The sequence below is a fragment of the Dipodomys ordii genome, unplaced genomic scaffold (genome assembly GCF_000151885.1).
Source record: "Dipodomys ordii isolate 6190 unplaced genomic scaffold, Dord_2.0 Scaffold165, whole genome shotgun sequence".
In the NCBI taxonomy this organism is placed as follows: domain Eukaryota; kingdom Metazoa; phylum Chordata; class Mammalia; order Rodentia; family Heteromyidae; genus Dipodomys; species Dipodomys ordii.
The window spans coordinates 135,358-155,365 of NW_012267381.1; the positions used below are offsets into that span (position 1 = coordinate 135,358).

At 49.2% G+C, this 20,008-nt stretch overlaps 2 protein-coding genes across 3 annotated transcripts; one reads left to right on the forward strand and one right to left on the reverse strand.

The window, feature by feature from the left end:
* The first annotated feature begins 4,283 nt into the window (after positions 1-4,283).
* On the forward strand, positions 4,284-14,511 carry Smarcd2 (SWI/SNF related, matrix associated, actin dependent regulator of chromatin, subfamily d, member 2). Of its 2 annotated transcripts, XM_013033258.1 has the most exons (13): positions 4,284-4,827; positions 9,135-9,319; positions 9,494-9,536; positions 9,641-9,763; positions 10,614-10,769; positions 11,623-11,718; positions 11,860-11,961; positions 12,112-12,273; positions 12,603-12,700; positions 12,870-13,005; positions 13,158-13,280; positions 13,418-13,519; positions 13,595-14,511. In XM_013033258.1, exons 1-13 carry the CDS (start codon positions 4,612-4,614, stop codon positions 13,646-13,648), a joined length of 1,596 nt encoding a protein of 531 aa, XP_012888712.1. In that variant the 5' UTR covers positions 4,284-4,611; the 3' UTR covers positions 13,649-14,511. The 2 variants fall into 2 exon arrangements, with proteins under 2 accessions (XP_012888712.1, XP_012888713.1); XM_013033259.1 differs by lacking the exon at positions 10,614-10,769 and having other exon boundaries at positions 4,302-4,827.
* A 66-nt stretch (positions 14,512-14,577) lies between these two features.
* Positions 14,578-20,007, reverse strand: Psmc5 (proteasome (prosome, macropain) 26S subunit, ATPase, 5). The gene is made up of 12 exons (XM_013033260.1): positions 19,896-20,007; positions 18,878-18,949; positions 16,896-16,965; positions 16,562-16,659; positions 16,336-16,392; positions 16,025-16,255; positions 15,623-15,749; positions 15,339-15,529; positions 15,165-15,263; positions 14,976-15,086; positions 14,778-14,864; positions 14,578-14,680 (listed from the first exon to the last, which is right to left on the reverse strand). Exons 1-12 carry the CDS (start codon positions 19,917-19,919, stop codon positions 14,627-14,629), a joined length of 1,221 nt encoding a protein of 406 aa, XP_012888714.1. The 5' UTR covers positions 19,920-20,007; the 3' UTR covers positions 14,578-14,626.
* Between the last annotated feature and the right edge of the window lies 1 nt (position 20,008).

Consider the following 20,008-nt stretch of genomic DNA (forward strand, 5'->3'; position numbering starts at 1 on the left):
TGGGGGGATGGAGATAAAAAGATTTAGGGTCATCAGAAAATAGACAGGAATTGAAGGGATGGGAGATGAGTAAGTCTGCATAGAGGAGGCACAGAGAAACGACTAAAGATAGAAGCCCAGAGGACAAAGATATTTAGGAACAAGAATAGGGTAAAGATACATCAGAGGTTCAAGTGGAGGTCCTTCTTTTGTTGTTCCCTAGAGTAGTAGTCTGTTTATTCATTTTATCAGTAGCTTTGGCCTTGGACCAGTGCTCTCATCTACAGCATCCTGCCTAGCTGGAATCACAAACACCCACCACCATACCTGGCTTGTTGTTCAGATACGGATAGTCTTGGTTCCTTTTTTCCCTTGGCTGGCCTTGAACAATGAATCTCCCCATCTCTACCTCCGAAGTTGCTGGGATCATGAGCACGAACCACTATTCCCAGCTTAATTTTGCTCTGTATAGCATTGTTCTGATAGCTGTGTAACACTGACTCATCTGCATTATCTGATGCTGTTATATGACTTGAAAAGACTAGAATGGTAACACCAACCCTTGGCTTTATACAATAAGCCAAACTGCTGACCTGATACAGGATTCACTTGCCCGTGTGCTCATTCTTGGTTATGTAACCTACCTTTCATTTTTCTCTGGGTGAAGGAAGCTTTTTAAGTTTGATCTGCTAGCTTAGAAACCAGAAGAAAACATCTGGCATTTACTCAGACTGAAGAACCAAAGCAAAGCTGTAAACAACATGTGTCAATTTTTCCTTCCAAAGAAGCCTTCCCAAATTTTGTAGGGTTCTCTTTGCCAACTTTTTGTCATAGCAGGAGCAGAAGCAAATAAAACCATTCCAGTTTCTTGGGGTGTTTGTTCTTGGTTAAGAGGTTGGGATCCCAGGGCTGAAGCTTACTTTTTGTACACCAGCATCTGCTTTAACTCCCAGAAGTCTCTATGCTTCATGTTTTACCTGCTAGACTGTGTTGACTATGAAAAAAATATTATATACTTATAAATGCAAAGAACTTCTACTTGGTGATCCAGCATCACTGATTCTAACTCTCCTCACCTTGAACTGCTTAAACTGTTCTCTTTGCCTAACTCAGAATCTCCTCTAAGAAGTCATCATTAATCTCCTTTTCCAATTAAAGGGCTCCTCTACTTTCCTGTGGTTCCTTGCAAATACCATTATCTGAATAGACGGAACATAATGTATCAGTCAGATTTCTACCACTACAACAAAATACTTCAGTCAGTTTATAACAAGAGAAGGTCTATTTTGGATCACAGTTTTATAGGTTTAGTCCATGGTGAATTGGCCTTATTGTTTTGAATCTGTGATAAGGCAGGACATCATGGTGGGAGTATATAACAGAGTAAAGCACTTACATAAGAATCAAGGGATGAAAGAATAAGTGGGGGTTAGGAGGTCCCACAATGCCCTTTGAGGACATGTTCTCAATGACCTAAGGATCTCCCTTCCTACTAGTCCTCAACTTTTTTTTTTTTTTCCTGGTCATGGGGCTTGAACTCTGGACCTGGCCACTGTCCCTCAGCTCTTCAGCTCAAGGCTAGCGCTCTACCATTTGAGCCACAGCGCCACTTCCGGTTTTCTGGTGGTTTACTGGAGATAAAAGTTTCACAGCTTTTCCTGCCTGGGCTGGCTTTGAACCATGATCCTCAGATCTCAGCCTCCTGAGTAGCTAGGATTACAGGCATGAGGCACTGGCACCCAGCTAAGGCCTCAACTCTTAAAAACTCCACCATTTCCTAATAGTAACACCCTGAGACTAAGCCTTTAACACAGGAACTTTTAAAATCCAAACTATAGGGGCATGATGTGAACACTTGTAATCCTAACTATTCAAGAAGTGGAGATTGGAACGACTGTAATTTGAGACAGGCCTGAGCAACAGTTACCAAGAGCTCATCTCAACCAATAAGGCAGGCATGGTGGTCAGTACCTGTGATGCCAGTTATTCAGATGCCTTAAATACGTAGATAAGATTACTACCCAAAGCTAGTCTTGAGCAAAAATGTGAAGCCCTATCAGGAAAATAACTAAAGCAAAAGGGGTTAGGATGTAGCTCCAATGGTAAAAACACTGCCCTTCTGAAAAAAATAAAAAATCTAAACTAAAAATGAGAAAATGATCTTTTATGCATCTTTTTTGGTTGGCCATGGGGCTTGAACTCTGGGCCTGGGTGTTGTCCTTCAGCTCTTCATCTCAAGGCTAGCGCTCTACCACTTGAGCCACAGTGCCACTTCTGGCTTTTTCTGTTTTTGTGGTGCTGAGGAATCGAACCCAGGGACTCATGCATGTGAGGCAAGCACTTTACCATCTTCCTAGCCCCTTTTATGCACTTTTTTACTAGCATGTATCAGAGACTGGCACAAAGGAAACAGTTGATAAATGCTTTTGAGTACAGCATCTGCTGCTTTCCTTAGTAAGCATCCAGTCCTTCTGCACCTCTATCTGCCTGATGCCCCAGGACCTGCCCTTGCCAACATGTCCATGTAGAAGATGAAGATTTCAGCTGTCCAGATGCTCCAGCTGGAAGACCATGGGACAGCTCCAGGAATGCCACCATCTGAGTATACATATTGCATCTTCTGAAATTCTGGCCTCCTAAGGAATGTCTGTACATAGGAGTGAGTCTTTGCTGGCCTGCTCTAATGGAAGCATGGATCCACCTTTCTTCCAGGACTTTTTTTGGGGGGGTCCGGTTGTGGGGCCTGAACTCTGGGCCTGGGTGCTGTCCCTCAGCTCTTCAGCTCAAGGCTAATGCTCTACCACTTGAGCCACAGCACCACTTCCAGCTTTTTTCTTTTTGCTTATGTGGTGCTGAGGAATCGAACTCAGGGCCTCAGGCATGCAAGGCAAGCGCTCTACCACTGAGCCACCTTCCCAGCCCCTATTTTATTAGTTATTAGCAGCAAGGTTTATCACTAAAGATACAAAGAGGAACATGTGAAAAATAAAAATGGTTGGAGGACTGCACTACAAGTAGGATCCATGTTGCCATGTTCAAGTAAGGAGATAAATAGTTGGCAGGGGATCAAAACATAAAACAGAGGATCTTTATAGTGGAAAAACAAAACAAAAGCCCTTATCCTGGCTATTCAGGTGTGGTCTACTCATGGCATGCCTTAGAAACAACTTGTGACATATTTTGGATCTTACCCCCAGCTATTAAACATAAGCTGCATTTTCAATGGGAATTTCTGGTTTTAATCATCAGCGTTAAGAAGCTTGGCTCTGCATCATAGAAGGGGCCGACACCACACCAAAGAGCATCTCACTGTATCATAGCTGAGGCATTTTGCTAGAATCTTGAAATAGGACAGTGAATTCCTTAAAATGGTACTGAATTTTTGAAAAATTAAGTGCTGCAAAGACTGAAGAAAAAAAAAAACCTCAATTACAGGGAAGGAAGTCTCACATCACACAAATCTCTTCCACCTAAAAGCATTTTCTATGAAGTATAAAGTACCAGGGCTTTCTTAAAGTGAGCCTGAGCCTTACTTAAACATCTCACCTCACCTTTCACCACACTGGGCACTGGTGGCTCACGCCTGTAAATCTTAGCTACTCAGGTGGCTGAGATCTGAGAATCCCAGTTCGAAGCCAGCTCGGGCAGTAAAGTTTGTGAGCCTCTTATCTCCCATTAACAATCAGAAAGTCGGATGTAGAGGTGAGGCTCAATGGGCAGAGCACTGGCCTTGAGCAGAGACAGCACACAGGCCTTGAGTTCAAGCTCCAGGGCCGTTAGACACACACACTCACAAAAACGCTGGCAAAGTCATGAGCCCCTACCTCAAAAACAAATCACAAAGTTCAAGTGGTGGAGTGCTCCCTAGCTTGCTCTGAGGTCCCGAGTTCGATTAATACCCAGCTCCTCAATGGCTCAATGCCCAGTCGGCAGCGGTTCGGCTCCGCATGCTGAAAGTGGGAAGAAGAAAAAAGGAGACTTGATATAACAATTTTCTTTAACGCTTTCTGAACGTTTACCGAGCGTCTCCGCGAGGCGGCTACCTCAGGTAAAACACTGCAACTAACCAAGCCAAGGCGGCGGCCCAACGCGACCTTCAACCTTTCACCTCACGCGTTTCTCGGCGCTTCCGGACGCAACTTCCGCTCCCGCCCCTCCTGCGAGGGGCTGGCCCAAGGGGAGTGGGCGGGACTCTAAGGCCGGCGGTTAAAGGCGGAGCTTGCTGGGGACGGGCCTCCAGGGGGCGTGGCTTACGGAAGCTGTCACGATTGGGTGGCTAGATAGAGAGCCGGACGCGAAGCTCTGTTGGGCGGAGCTAGGAGTTAGAAGCCGCCTCTGAGTAACTGGACTCGGGGCTGCCAAACTCTGGGGGCCAGGAGGAGCTGGCGGGCCCACGGCAGATCCCGGATCCGGAGTTTTCCGGAAGGGAGCGGGATCAGGGTTGATTGTGACCCAAAGCAGGTCTGTGAGGAACTCCTAAACTTGGAACAAGAAATCCTGGACCCCGGATTGACAAACCCCGGAACCCGGAATTAAGGTCGAAAAGTCCCGGATCGCGGAACACCGTGCGCGGAGCGGACTCGACGAGGAGCCGGGAGACCGGATCGCTGCACCGCCGGACGGGACGGAGCGATGTCCGGCCGTGGCGCGGGCGGGTTCCCGCTGCCCCCGCTGAGTCCCAGTGGCGGCGCGGTTGCTGCGGCTCTGGGAGCACCGCCTCCTCCCGCAGGACCCGGAATGCTCCCCAACCCGGCGCTCAGGGGCCCGGGGCCTGCTGGAGGCATGGGGGGCCCCGGGGCTGCCGCCTTCCGTCCCATGGGCCCCGCGGGCCCCGCGGCACAGTACCAGGTGAGGGGAACAGGAGGACAAGGCTAAAGGGCGGGCGGCGCCTGGAGAGCTCCTGAGCAGGACTCCCGGGGGGCATCGAGGGAGGGCTCTGGGTGGAGACCCCTGGACCCACGGCACAGAGGCCCTGCAGTGGGGACAGTCGGGAACTGTTGGAGAGCCAGGCCTGGGACCCTTGGGCTGCAATAGAGTTGGAGAGAAAGTCTCAGCGGTGGAGCCTCGAGGCAGTTCAAAGCGTCCCGGAGCCTCTTGGCACAGGGAGGGATTGTTAATTGATAAATGGGGGGGGAGGGGGGCGTTGTGGATGCTAGTGAATTGTGAGCAATCATTTGGCAAGTCTAGAAGTGCAGGACCTAGGGCGGGAGGGGTTGGGGTCCTGAGAGATGATGAGAAAGTTTTGGGAAAGAGCCTTCACTGAGAAAATAGGGTTCCCCTGAATTGGCCTCTGTCCCACTCCAAATGTGCCCTGTTTTTCGTAGCTGGGAACTGGCAGAGCTCTTGCATGTCTGAGATGGCTCCCAGCTGCTAGTGAAGGAGGAGGCCTGTTTTCCCACAGCATGGGTGGCTTAGGAGGGGGCTCCTGGACTCCAGTCTGTGAAGGGACAGACTAGACTCTCTCTGGTCAGGCCCAGGAGCCTTAGCCTGGATGACTGAGTTAGACCAGAGACAGTGATGGCCAGGCCTGAGAAAGGCCCAACCCAGTTAACAGGTCATTTTAGGCAGACTCTCCAGGGCTTGCTGCTTGGTGTCAGTCAGTATCCAGGAGTTGAGTCTGGAGGAGCCAAGAAGGCTCCACCTAGCCCTGCTGGCCTGAGGCTGGAGGAGCCCACAGCTGCAAGGAGTTGCTTCAAAGAGTACAGTACTGACCCCTCTGGCTTTGAAGAGAGGGTCTCAGGTTGCAGCTTCAAAGGCCATTGATCCTTTTGTTTTGTGGTGCCGGGGATCAGACCCAGAAGCTTGTGCATGCCAGACAAGTTCTCAACTACAGAGCCAAATCCCTGTCTTCAGATTGCTCAGAAGCTGTAGCCATCCTTTTTCTACACCCCATCCTCCCACCCCCAAATTTTATTTAGCCTTTCTGTTCTGAATCATCTTATAGCCCATGCGCCCCAGCCTCTAGCAGCTTCGTGATAATGTCCCAAGATGTTGACTGCAATTTCCACTGTCTTTTCCTCGTGTCTCCAGGTATGAGGTCCCAGAAATATTCACATGGAATATACATATCCTACCAGGACCCTAAGTCCTCATTTTCTAAAAAGATGATTGACTAAGGTTACTAGGGTTTATTTCCCCCCTCTTCTTTCTCCTATTTCCCCCTCCTTCCTCAGAAGAAAACAAAGGTTCTGAGAATGAACAGGCAGGCCTAGTCCCAAGGATTCCAGCTAGGATCCATTTTTCCCATCTTTCTCTTGGGGATTCCTGCGTTACTGAATCAGTCATTCCAGTCCATGGGCCTGCTGAGATCATACAGGAGGTTCTTGTGGGCCTTTGGCCTCGGAGGAACCTGGACCAGACTCAAATCTTTCCTTTCTTATGGGGAGGATCAATTCCACCGTGTTTTGTGGGGAGTTTGGCCTTGAGCTTCTTCATAAAGCCAAAGTGGCCAGCCAGGCAAGGAAATGGGGAGTGGGAAATGGTTCTGAGCCTGGGGTCCCCCTGGGCCCCCCGACATCATCATCGAGGAGTTTGAAAGAGATCCTGCTTGCCCTCTTTCCAAGTTTATGACTTCCAGGAGGGCTTGGGGTTTAAGAAACAAAGAGATTTCTGACTGTTGAGTTCATGAATGGTGAGCAAAAAGAGCCAAGATTTGAAGGTGCAAGCTGGACAAATAGGGGAACCTATTGCAAGAATGGAAGTGATGTCTCATCTCTCTCCAGAATGTTGTTCTAGTGTCTAGTTGTAGTCAGTTGAGGAACGTCAAATCAGCTGAAAACAAAACAAATGGGAACGCTAAACTCTACACTGGAATTCATGCCAGAGAGTTCAGAAAAAAATGTTCATCGGCAGGGGTTTATGTTCTCAACTTGGAACACTTAGGTCCAGCCACCAAGGAACACCAGGATGGCAGGCTTTAGGGCAGGGCACATGCTTATCTGACTTCTAGATTCTCACCCCAGGTCAGTAGCACTAGCCCCAAGTCTCCTGCTTAGCTCTTTTGGATGGTGTTAGAGTCAAGCCTGGAATATGGTTAGTGCTGGGCCAAGGGAGAGGTGGTCTCTGTGCATGTTGGGCTTCAGGGGACTGAGCCAGATTTTACTAGTCTTGCTGGAGGCAGGGAGGCTAGTTTCTGGCGGGGGTGGGGTGGGGGGATGGGGTGTGTGTGTGTGTTCCATTTAACTTCTTTTTTTGTTGCGTTTTAAGAGGGAGGAGTTCACAGCATTTCAAAGCCCAGGTGTGGAGTTTAGCTAGGCAGAGGTAGGACTTGTTGACCTTCAAGCAGCCTCCCCCTGGGGGTTTTAGAAGCTGAAGTCTCAGAAGTCTGGGGCAGATGTCTGGGTGGGGCCTATTCCAGGCTTTGTCTATGCTGCCTGTTTTGGGATTTTCTATGAGTACCTGCCCAGGCTGCTTGGTGCTGCCAATTTTGTGAAACCTAGTAGTTTCTTGGGGACCACCAGGTCCGAGCTCATACCTTGCAGTTGTTCATCTCAGGCAGGACAAGTCTTGAAGTCTTTGCTGGAGCATACAGCTGGGCCACCTTGTTGTTGTTGTTGATGATGATGATGTTTTCCTTCCTTCCTTCCTTCTTTCTTCCCTTCCTCCCTCTTTCCCTCCCTCCCTCCCTCCCCTCCCTCCCCTCCTTTTCATTTTCTTGCTCTGGCTCATTAAGGCAGAGAAACACACTGTCTTTTGCCTTTCAGCAGCTCTGATGAATTTCTTCCTGATGTGGAGAGATTTGTGGCAGGACTCCTGAGATCTCAGGGCTCTCCCCGCCCCCTCCCCCCCTTTAACTCCTCATTCACCAAACACTACTTTCCTACCCTGCCCCCGTCCTCTTTCCTCTGTCTGGATTGTGTTTTCTTCCCCTTTCAGCATTTGATCATGAATTCGTCTCTCTGTGTTGGGAGCATGGATTTTATGCTAGGTAAAGAGGTAGAGGAGACTCTCCAGGATGCTGGACTGGGGGAGAGTTCTTTGATTTGGTGGGAGTCTCCACCCAGCCTGGCCTGGTTGGCTGGTTTTGCTTGTTGCATAATCTGGGCCCTGGGGCCAGCCCTGCGAAGCTGCCAGGGACAGTGTGTGCAAGGCAGAGCTGCTGGCCAAACAAGCCTTGCAGGCTGCAGCCATGCAAAAGGGGTTGGGGTGGAGGGTAGGAGTTAACTCCCAGATAGGCCCCACAGAAATGTTGGGGAGCTTGGCTTTTGGTGGGAAATACATCTGCAGACTTCTAAAGAAGTTACTTAATGGTGCCCAGATGGGTACAGCTGACCCTGTGACTCTACTCCTTAAATCCCAGGATAATCTTCTCATCCTTCTCCCTGAGGTTAGGGTTAGGCTGAGCCGGCTGCAGCCGGGCTGCCAGGTAGTGCTTTCACAATGAGCAGAGACCGGATGTCAGTTGCTCTCACACCCAGGGGTCACCAGCAGCCATGGCTTCTCTTTGGGGGTCTTCTGGCCTAAGAGGTGCTGAGGTATGGCAGAATAGAGAGGGGAGAAGAATCCAGTTCTGCTTATAGTAGGGGCCATATGGTGACCAGATGGTGTCTCTACTCTGCCTGAGGCTAGTTGGGACACGTCCACGCTGTCCTGTTATAGTTGCTCACCTGCGGTGCTATTGCCTAATGGGCTTGCCAGCCCACCAACTGCCTGTCTCCCTCAGTCACACCACCAGGCTGGTGAACGGGGATGGTTCTGGGGCTCTATCTCGTCAGCTTGCTTACATTCTCCTGTCTTTCAGCCTGACTTCTCCTTCATAATGCAGGAAGCAGGAGGGGAGTGTGTAGTACAGCATGAGGGACCGAGAGTGTCTCAGGTCTCAGGCAGCGGGGCACAACTTTTGGGGCTGGAAGGTGGCAATGGGCCCTGAAAAGCTAACTCAGGCCCTTCCTTCTGCTGGCACCTCTCCTGTCTCGGGGTTCTGGCAGCCTCATTTGCTGGCAGGAGCTGGTAGGGCGGTAGTAGGGGCGGGGCAGGTGTGGTTTACACCGGGTGCTCCCACATGCTAGCTCCCCTTTGTTCCAGGCCTCTAGCAAGGCTCCCCATGTGCTCCTCAGGCCTGGGCCAGGTGGAACAGAGGGATGGAGGTTCTGGGCTACAGGCCGCATGGGGCCCTGCCACTCACCTTTGCACCCCCTGTGGCCCACTTTCCTCAGCGGCCTGGCATGTCACCTGGGAGCCGGATGCCCATGGCTGGCTTGCAGGTGGGACCCCCTGCTGGTTCCCCATTTGGTACAGCTGCTCCACTTCGACCTGGCATGCCACCCACCATGATGGACCCATTCCGGAAACGTCTTCTTGTGCCGCAGGCCCAACCCCCAATGCCTGCCCAGCGCCGGGGGTAAGTCCATCTTCTGTTGCCTTTGCACTCCCCCGCATCCCATTTTTCTTACTTTGGTGATAGATTGTGCCCTGATTCCCTGGGGAAAGAGTCCTGGAGACTGGCAGGATGGGTGGAGTGTGAGTCCTTTGGAACTACTAGCTAACCTCTTAAATGGGTTTTTGTCCTTCCCAGGATTAAGAGGAGGAAGATGGCAGATAAGGTTCTACCTCAGCGTGTGAGTGTGTTGGGAGGGAGGCCTGCAGCCCCAGTGTGGGGAAGATAGGGAAGGGAGGAAAGAGTCTGTTGCCTGAAGTAAGCCATTGAATTCTTCCTCCTCAGATTCGGGAGCTAGTCCCGGAGTCTCAGGCATACATGGATCTCTTGGCTTTTGAGCGGAAGCTAGACCAGACCATTGCTCGCAAGCGGATGGAGATCCAGGAGGCCATCAAAAAGCCCCTAACAGTATGTACAAACCAACCTCCCTGTCGCTGGCATTGTTCCAGTTGTAAGAGAGCTTGAACTAGCAACTTTTATTTTTATTTGTTTGGTTACAAGGTCTTACTGTACAGGCCTGGATAGCCTGGAAATCGATATGTAGCCCATGCTGGCCTTGAATTCACAATCCTCTTGCCTCAATTTCCCAAGTGTTGGCATTACAACTGTGTATTATACCTTGCCTATCATGTTTTAAATGAATATAAGTATAAACAGTAGTAAACTGACCATAGTAGTAAAAGTAGTTCAGATATATGCATGTATGTGTATGTATGACATATATGTAGATCTTAAGTGATTTAAAATGGAAATCTTTGTAGATCAAGGTCAAAAATTTGAAAGATGCTAGAGGGCAGATCTTCTGTTCCCATCCTTACAGCTTTCTTTTCTTTCCTCCTCTGTTCTTAGAAGGCAGTATCTAGAATAGTTTCCTAGTGGTGAATGCTTTCTAGGATGTTAGATATTTGAGGGTTATGGTAGGTGTTTAAATTTTATTTAAAATAGAAACCAGAGGCTTGGGACAGGGAAAGATGGAATCCAGGGCCTCTGCTGTGCTACAGTGCTTTTGATTAGCTTGATAGCTTCCTGTTCATATGTACCTGTCAGACTGTCAGCCCCAGGGTTGGCATTGTTGGTGATGCTTCATCTCCCCCATACAATTCCTTCAGGACTTCTTCTTCCAATTCCGTGTCTCTGAGGTAGATGCCTGGCTCATAATGCTCAATATTGATTATGGAGTACAAGTTCATAGGGAAGATGGAGTAGCTTTTTCTAATATATTGGTCCACTTTTAGCTGACTGTTTTTTCTCTCTTTAGCAAAAGCGAAAGCTTCGAATCTACATTTCCAATACATTCAGTCCCAGCAAGGCAGATGGTGATAGTGCAGGAACTGCAGGCACCCCTGCGGGAACCCCAGCAGCAGACAAGGTGGCTTCCTGGGAACTCCGAGTGGAGGGAAAACTGCTGGATGATGTGAGTTAGTGAAGAAACTTGTATGGGTTCAAGCTTGAGCCCAGACACATGACCTCCTGGAGATGTCCTGCAAAAGAGTGCATAGCTCTAGCCAACTAGAAGTTGTTTTTCCAAGCCGGGCACCAGTGGCTCACTCTACTCAGGAAGCTGAGATCTGAAGATCTCAGTTCAAAGCCAGCCTGGGCAGGAATGTCTGTGAGACTCTTATCTCCAATTAAATACCAGAAAACCAGAAGTGTTACTGTGGCTCAAGTGGTAGAGCATTAGTCTTGAGCTGAAGAGCTGAGGGACAGTGCCCAGGCCAAGTTCAAGCCCCACGACCAACAACAACAACAACAAAAAAAGGTGTGCTAGGCAAGCACTCTACCATTGAGCTATTCCTCTAAGTTTATTCTGTGGATATTAAAATGTTCCTACAGAGGCTGGGAAGGTGGCTTAGGAGTAGAGTGCTTGCCTTGCATGCATGAGGCCCTGGGTTCGATTCCTCAGCACCACATAAAAAGAAAAGGCTGGAAGTGGCACTGTGGCTCAAGTGGTAGAGCGCTAACCTTGAGCTGAAGAGCTCACGGACAGCACCCAGGCCTAGAGTTCAAGCCTCATGACCGATTAAATAAATAAAATGTTCCACAGATGGCAGTCAAGGGCTCGGTGGCTGTCAATGGAACTTCATGGAGTATTTTCCTGCCCCCAGTCTCTGTCACTTTGTATAGTCTTAACTGCTCTTCCAGGGGCCAAAATTCCTCAGTGCTTTGAGTTCCAGGGTTAAAATGTTGCTTCTTTTTTGGGCTTAGTATATAACATTTGGTTCAAGAGCTCAGCAACACCCTTATCTCATACCCCTTTTTATTCCCAGCCTAGCAAACAGAAAAGGAAGTTTTCTTCATTCTTTAAGAGTCTTGTCATTGAGCTGGACAAGGAACTGTATGGACCTGACAACCATCTGGTAGAGGTGAGAGTGGCCCTGAAACCTGTAAAGGACAAGATGTGAGGGACACCACACACAGGCTAAGGAGCTGGTTGGGTGGAGGAATAACATTGGTCCCCTTGGAACGTACACCCTGGTGACAATCTCTGCTTTTCCTCCCTTCAGTGGCACCGGATGCCCACCACCCAGGAGACAGATGGCTTTCAGGTGAAACGACCTGGAGACCTCAATGTCAAGTGCACCCTCCTACTCATGTTGGATCATCAGGTGACAGATGTTCTGGGATCATATCTGGTGTCAGATTCAGGGAAAGGGAACCTGTTCCTATAAAGTCTTCCTGTTGTTGCTCTATCCTGCTTTTTTTGTTTTTTTCTTAAACAAGAATCCCTCTTTTTACTTTCCTCTCTCCATCCCCAGCCTCCTCAGTATAAATTGGACCCTCGACTGGCAAGGCTGTTGGGAGTGCACACACAGACAAGAGCTGCCATCATGCAAGCCCTGTGGCTTTATATCAAGCACAACCAGCTGCAGGATGGGCACGAACGAGAGTACATCAATTGTAACCGTTATTTCCGCCAGGTTAGCAGATGTCCTCCTGTTCTCCACCCTTGCCTTGCTGGGTTTGCAAGCCCAGACAGCCAGTTTTCTCTCTCACTCTCTCTCCTCCCCCCCCCCCTCGTTGGTCATGGGGCTTGACCTTTTCTGGTTTTCTGATGGTTTATTGGAGATAAGAGTCTTCATGGACTTTCCTGTCTGGGCTGGCTTTGAACTGTGATCAGCCTCCTGGGTAGCTAGGATTACAGGTGTGAGCCACCAGCGCCTGGCTTCGGGCAGTTCTCTTAGTGGTCTTGGAATAGTCCACTTTCTTGAGTTCCTAGGAATCCTCAAGCTTTTCATGTTCCTTCTAGATCTTCAGTTGTGGCCGACTTCGTTTCTCGGAGATTCCCATGAAGCTGGCTGGCTTGCTGCAACATCCAGATCCCATTGTCATCAACCATGTCATTAGGTAAATGGGAGGTGGGGGACAAGATGGCTCCCATCTTTGAAATACAGATTTACCCTTGACTTGACCTAAAGCTTGAGAGGTAAACAGCAAGTTGCTTTCTGGTTCTGGCCTCTTAAGTTGGTAGGATGGACATGGCAAGATACTTTCCTTCCCTGTGTGCTACCTTTAGTGTGGATCCTAATGACCAGAAGAAGACAGCCTGTTATGACATTGACGTGGAGGTGGATGACCCACTGAAGGCCCAGATGAGCAATTTTCTGGCCTCTACCACCAACCAACAGGAGATTGCCTCTCTCGATGTCAAGGTATGCTCTCTACTTCTACAGCCACCTCTGGGGCCAGGGTGGGGCCAGATGAGTCTGTCATTTGCACATATGTATCATGTTGGGGGGAGACCTTTGACTCATTTCCTTGAGTCTAGGCTGATGCACATCTGACACTGGCACCCTTTTCCCAGATCCATGAGACCATTGAGTCCATTAACCAGTTGAAGACCCAGAGGGATTTCATGCTCAGCTTTAGCACTGACCCACAGGACTTCATCCAGGAATGGCTCCGTTCCCAGCGTCGGGATCTCAAGGTATAGTCAGTCCCCTTTCCATGTGAAGCTTTGGGTGGTTTTTTTTTTTTACCCTTAAGTGCTAATTTTCCATTTCCACAGCAGATGGGCTCAGGGGTGGGGAATCACGCTATGGCTTTCCTCCCGTCTCTTTGCAGATTATCACTGATGTGATCGGCAATCCTGAGGAGGAGAGACGAGCTGCTTTCTACCACCAGCCCTGGGCCCAGGAAGCAGTGGGGAGACACATCTTTGCCAAGGTAAGGCTTTGCCCTGTTCTTCCCCCTCCTCTGATTGAGTAGCAGAGGCCTGAGCCTGTGCTCTCCCTTCTCCAGGTGCAGCAGCGAAGGCAGGAACTGGAACAGGTGCTGGGAATTCGCCTGACCTAACTGCTCAGGGATCTCTTCCTTTCTTCCCAACCCCAGAGCTGGGCAGGGGACCACCCTCTGGATCCTGGCTGGGGCTGCAGACACCTAAATGGGGTGAGGGGTGTCTCCTGTTACCCTGTATGTCCCAGCTTTAGTTTCATAAGTGTAGTGATAGGATTCCTGGTTGCTTGGTCTCCAAAGCCTTTTACTTACTTTTTGCATTGGCTTTTATTGGGTTCTCAAGAGGCTACCTTGACCCCTGCAGGCAGGCCTGTGTAGGACTGACTGCTGGTGGCTGGGCTTTGACTTTGAAGTGAGACATTTTGGAACCAAAGGCCTCTAGGTTTGCATGTTTACAGGCCCCACCTTGGGGCCAGTGTCAGAACTGGCTCTGGGAGCTGGGTGAGACTTCCTTAGCCTTTCTAAACCAAAGTTCTTTGCCATTCCTATAAGTCCAGCCTCGCTGCTGGTTTTTCCTTTCCTTTGGGTATTTGCACTATTTGGGGAGCAGGTTTTTCTATGTGGGAGCCATGTTTTTTGTACAGGGGTAAGCTGGGGTCTTTCAGGGAGCCCTATTTGGTGCCTCCTCCTTTTCTTTCCTTGATCTATGCAAGCGGCTAGAGCCGCCATCATCTCCTGGGATGACATTGAGGGCTGCCCTGCCAGCTGCTTGGGCTGGGGGGAGCCTCCTAGAGGGAGGGGACATGCCAGTTTTCTAGACCTGCCTGTGGTAGAGGAGCGTACAAGTGGAGAGCAGTGTCAGGTAAGGGGGGAGGCTGGGAAGACATGTTCCCCTTTGGAGCTTGGCAAAGAGGATGGGCCTAGGGCTTGGCAGATACCACTTCTGGCAGGTTTGGAAATTTCCAAATAAATCCTTTTGTTTACTGGAAGTGCCCAGACCTGGTCATTGAATACTGCAGCCACTTATTAACAGACATGAGTCCTAAAGGTCTTGTTCCACAGACCTTTATTATAAGGATCCATACAAAGACCATGCCCTCACTTCCATAGTTTCTTGATGGACATGTTTTTCTCACTATCCTTCTGCATGACCTGGAAAGAGAAAGGAGAGCATTGATTGTTAATTCATGAACTGCAAGAACACAAACTTAAAGCCCCTGTCAGCAAAGGCAGAGGTGTAGGGACATACCTTGGCTACTGCCATCTCAAAGTCCTCCTGAGTGACATGGACACGCCGTTCCCTCAGGGCATACATGCCAGCCTCTGTGCACACACCCTGAGTAGGAAAAGGAAGCTGGAGCCAAGGTGCTTTGGCCCCTCAGCCCTGACCTGGTCCTTGAAGCCAGAGTTTCCTGCCATTGCCCCATACACCTGAGGCTCCAGTTACCTTCACTTCAGCCCCCGATGCCCCTGGCATCAGCTCAGCGATTTTCCTCAGGTTGATCCCTCGGGTCAGGTTCATTTTCCGAGAATGGATCTTCAGAATGTCCAGCCGTGCCTGTAGAAAGAAGAAAGTCCAGAGTCCCATGCCCCACCCCCACAGGCACAGGCACTCAAGGCACTACTCATCACAGACCTCCTCATTGGGGGGTGGGAATTCAATTTTTCTGTCGATTCGTCCAGGGCGAAGCAGGGCAGAGTCCAGGATATCAATCCTATTTGTAGCCATGATAACCTGAGCAGAGAAGGGGGATGGATCAGCTTTTCCTGGCTTATATGTCACCCCAGATCTAAGCCTTTCCCACTTTACCTTGATGTTCTTAGTAGCCTCAAAGCCATCCAGCTGGTTGAGCAGCTCCAGCATTGTGCGCTGCACTTCACTGTCCCCCCCAGAGCCCCCTTCCAGCCGAGAGGAGCCAATGGAGTCGATTTCATCCATGAAGATGATGGATGGAGCATGTTCTCGTGCCATAACAAACAGCTCTCTCACCATTCTTGCCCCTGTTCAGGCAGAGGCCATGCTGGCATTAGGAGCTAATGAGCAGAGCACCCTACACCCTTCCATTTGGTTCTCCTGTTCTCAGTCACTGTTACCTTCCCCAATGAATTTCTGTACCAATTCAGAGCCAGAGACACGAATAAAGGTACAGTCCGTATGATGAGCCACAGCCCGGGCCAACAATGTCTTCCCAGTGCCTGGGGGTCCATACAGCAGCACTCCCTAAGGGGAACAGCAGATTCAGGGCAGAAAGCCAGTCTCATTTCATCCAGGGAACATTTATCAAGTGCCGGATCCCTTGTTAAGAGGCTAGGGATGCAAAAAATAGAACACCAAAATCCCTTTTCGAGCTTATGTATCCCATCTACCTTAGTCCCAGGAAGCCAGTCTTCAGCAGGGACAGTCCAATCACTGCAGCCCATCCCAACCCAGCTCTTAACTGGCCTGGGGCAGGCAGAGTAAGTACAGCCCACCTCTTAGAGAAGCAGATTCCTCACCTTGGGCTGTGCAATGCCCAGAGCCTCAAAGAGCTCAGGGTGCTTTACAGGCAGCTCAATCACTTCTTTGATTTCCTTGATCTGCTTGTCCAGCCCACCAATCATCTCATAAGTTGAGTCTGGCACCTTTTCCACCATCATCAGTGACACAAGAGGGTCCACCTTGTTGGGCAAGATCTTGTGCAAAGTGTAGCTGTCGTTTCTTAGAGCCACTCTGCAGTTGGGTGTCACCTGGATGATAGGGTTGAGTTTCAGGAAGTAGTGTGTGCAAAGAACTGGTCCCAAACTCCCATTCACCTGCTTACACTCACATCATTGATGTCGATGTTCTTGTCCACATCTACTACAAACTTGCCCTCAGGATGCACCTGAAACAATAGACTCATGATCTGCCCCGACAGCCACCAAATAGCCACCTTACCCAGGAAGATCCATGGGAGTCCTGGAATAACATGACATACCGCTTCTTTTTCTGAGGCTGCATAAAGAATGGGAATCCAGTAGGTGAGGGGCTACTCCCTGGGGCCATGTTTTTACCTTGACCAAAACTTTCTTCTTATCCATGGCCCGGACTACTTCCCCGACGTAGGAGCCCTGTTCTTGCAATAGCTGCAGCTCCTCCCGCAGTAAGCGAACTACATGGCAGACAGACACAGTGGTCACTTTAACTTCCAGCATCAACATGCACACCGCTAAGCACCATTTTGAAGTTTAAAAGGGAAGGTCGCATACACACAGATGTCATCAGAATCATGTCTTGAAGCACAAGTAGAAGGAAGCACAAGCAAAGCTATGAGGCCACACACCGGTCAGGGAAATTAGAACAGCCAGAACCCAGCCTGAATGTAGTGTCCCATTTTCTCCCCCTCACCTTTTGCATTTAGCTCATTCCTCTGTGCTTGTAGCCGCCGGAGGTTTTGGCTTTTATCATTCACAATCAGCTGCAGAAAACAACATGTAGAGGACTACTCAAGGACAACAGACAGTAGGATACTGGTCAAGACCCTAACAGGCAGGTGAGCTATGGAAGGGTACAGGGCAACTACTTGGGATCCTAATGACCATTTCCTCCAAGCATCCCTTAGGATCCTAAGATAGCCATCATAAAAGAATTTCTTTTTGCCAGTATTAGTCCAGGAATGACAGAATCTAATGGAGAAAAATTATGGCTCAGGTAGCAACTTTCTTACAGAGAAGCAACATGTTATATACTGGAAAGAGTTTTAGGTGCAAAACCTGAGTTCTAGCCGAGCTTCTGTCACTTAAAAAATGGTTAAAAGCTGGTCATGGTGGTAAACACATGTAATCCCAGCACTGAGAAGGTAAAGCTGGAGAATGGAGAGTTTGAGGCCAGCATGGGCTCCAGAGTAAGGCCATGAAACAAAACAAAAAAGAAAACCCAGACAAATGGAGGCAAAGTAAAGGCAAAGCATTTAAAAGATGCTGCCAAACTGAACACGATCACTCCATTCACTGCCCTGTTTCAAGACTGACATGAATAAAATCAAATGTAGAAAGCATTCGAAAATAGCAAACCAAGCCAGGTGCTGGTGGCCCACACCTGTAATCCTAGCTAAATCAGAAGACTGAGATCTGAGGATCTCAATGGTTCAAAGCCAGCCCAGGACAAAAGTCCGTGAGACTCTTATCTCCAATAAGCCACTAGAAAACTGGAAGTGGCGTTGTGACTCAAGTAGTAGAGCACTAGCCTTGAGCAGAAGAGCTTAGGGACAGCACCCAGGTCCAGAGTTCAAGCCCCATGACCGACCAAAAAAAAAAAAAAAAAGGCAAACCAATATGCAATGAACCTGGAGTTCAGACATTTTCCTTGTGGCTTTCCCCTCACCCCACTTACATTTTTTTTCTTACTTCTCTGGCTTGGGTCTTTAAGCCAGAGCACTGGGTGGTCCAGTTCCTCTCATTCAGTCCTCACAACCATCAGCATAGCCCAGACTCAATACATTCATTTCATCTGGCCCCCACCCTTCTAATAAAGCATATTCCCTAAGTCTCCGTCTTTTCTGTTAAGAAAGTCTTGCATTTGGCTGGGAATGTGGCTTAGTACAAGTGCTTGCCTAGCATGAATAAAGCCCTGGGTTTGATTCCTTAGTACCATATAAACAGAAAAAGCTGGAAGTGGCTCTGTGGCTCAAGTGGTAGAGTGCTAACCTTGACCAAAAGAAGCTAAGGGACAGTGCTCAGAGCCCGAGTTCAAGCCTTAGGACTGGCACCAAAAAAGAAAAAAAAGTCTTGTATTCACACTTATTCCTTATCCTAGTGGTACCTTTTCTTTCCTTTTTTTTTTTTTGGGGGGGTAGGCTGGGGGAGTTCTTGGATTTGAACTTAAAGAGTTTCCACTTTGCTAAGCAGGTGCTATATTGTGAGCCATGCCTCCAGCACTCTTTTTGAGAAAGGGTCTTGTTAAGTAACTCAGGTTGGCCTCAAACTCTTTCCTGGTCCTCCTGACTCAGCTTCTCCAGTGCTGGGAATAAATGAACAAACCACCACACTCAGTGGTATTCTATTAAAAATTTGCTACTTAAAGGGCTGGAGGTTTAGCAAGTTAGAGGCCCTGAGTTCAAACCCCTGTACAAAAAAAAAAAGATTTTAAAAAACAGTTTGGGAGATGTAAATATTAACATCTTTTTTCTTCAGAGGAGGTGAGATTTAAGGGAAACAAGAAATTGACTTCATATACTTTAAACTGTTACTTACAAGCACTCCCCTAAAAAAGAAAGTCTAGGAAAACAACAGTTTCTTTTACTGCACTCCTAATGGAATTACATGGATTTGTAGAAATCTGCTTCCATCAATCCGCATTCCCTCCTTCCTCCCTCTGGAGTGTGTCCTCACCTGAAGTTCTTCAATCTTGGACAGATAATACTGGCGGAGTCCGCTGCCTGCCTTTCCCTCTTCCAGCTCCATCTAAGGATAGATAGAAATAATTAAACAAGAATCTAAGCATTCAAGGGTTACTAAGTAAGGCCACTTCACAAGGCTTTACAAGGAAGGGAATCTCCAACTAAGGGCCACAAAATGCTTTGGTACAGAATATGAGACAGCTAAGCTTTCCTCTGCTGCCCCCACTGATAATTTTGTATGGCCTGTAATGTTACAAATATCCAAATAGGGCTGGGAATGTGGTTTAGTTGGTAGAGTGCTTGCCTAGCACTTAGCACCACATAAACAGAAAAGGCCGGAAGTGGTGCTGTGGTTCAAGTGGTAGAGTTTAGCCTTGAGCAAAAGACCTCAGAGACAGTGTCCAGGCTCTGAGTTCAAGCCTCGAGACTGGCAAACAAACAAACAAACGAATGAATGAATACATAGCCAAATGACCCTAGGCTACCTCTGACACCTTGCCAGTCTTTGTGTGGTTAAAAAAGAAAAGAGATTGATTTCGGAGGCTTAACTTTTGGGTTCTAGCCCTTCCCTCCCTCAGGACCCTCTGTTTTTTCCATAATGAGAATAAAAAAGGATGCAATGCCGTCGATTTCCGAAGACTGAGAAGGATCCAAAGTCCACACGCACTGGAGCCTCTGCACTGTGGCAGGCATCCTCAAAGCCGAGGTGTTCTATACACCGAGCTGGCACGAAAGACAGTCGTCCGGTCTAGGCACTCGCACCCTGGCCGGTCGGTTCTTGCTCCCGGGACTCCGCGCACTCGGCCCTGTCCTGCCCTGCCCGGGCTCACCGGGGGCAGCACTGACACAGCAGATCCAGTACCGGCAGGGCCCAGGCTGGATCGATCGATCCACCGATCTCCGTCACCGATCCCCTGGCCCAGGCCCGCTCCCCACTTTGCATCAAAGCCCCTCTCCACCCAGTCCCGGCCTCTGACCAGCCACCGCCACCACCACCGCCGCCGCCATACCTGCTCCGGCCCATCAAGCGCCATCTTCCTTCTTCAGCAGAGTCCGCCGGCATCCACAGCGCCTTAGCGCGCATGCGCGGAGGCGGGACTACGCTGATGGGACCTTGCAAAGA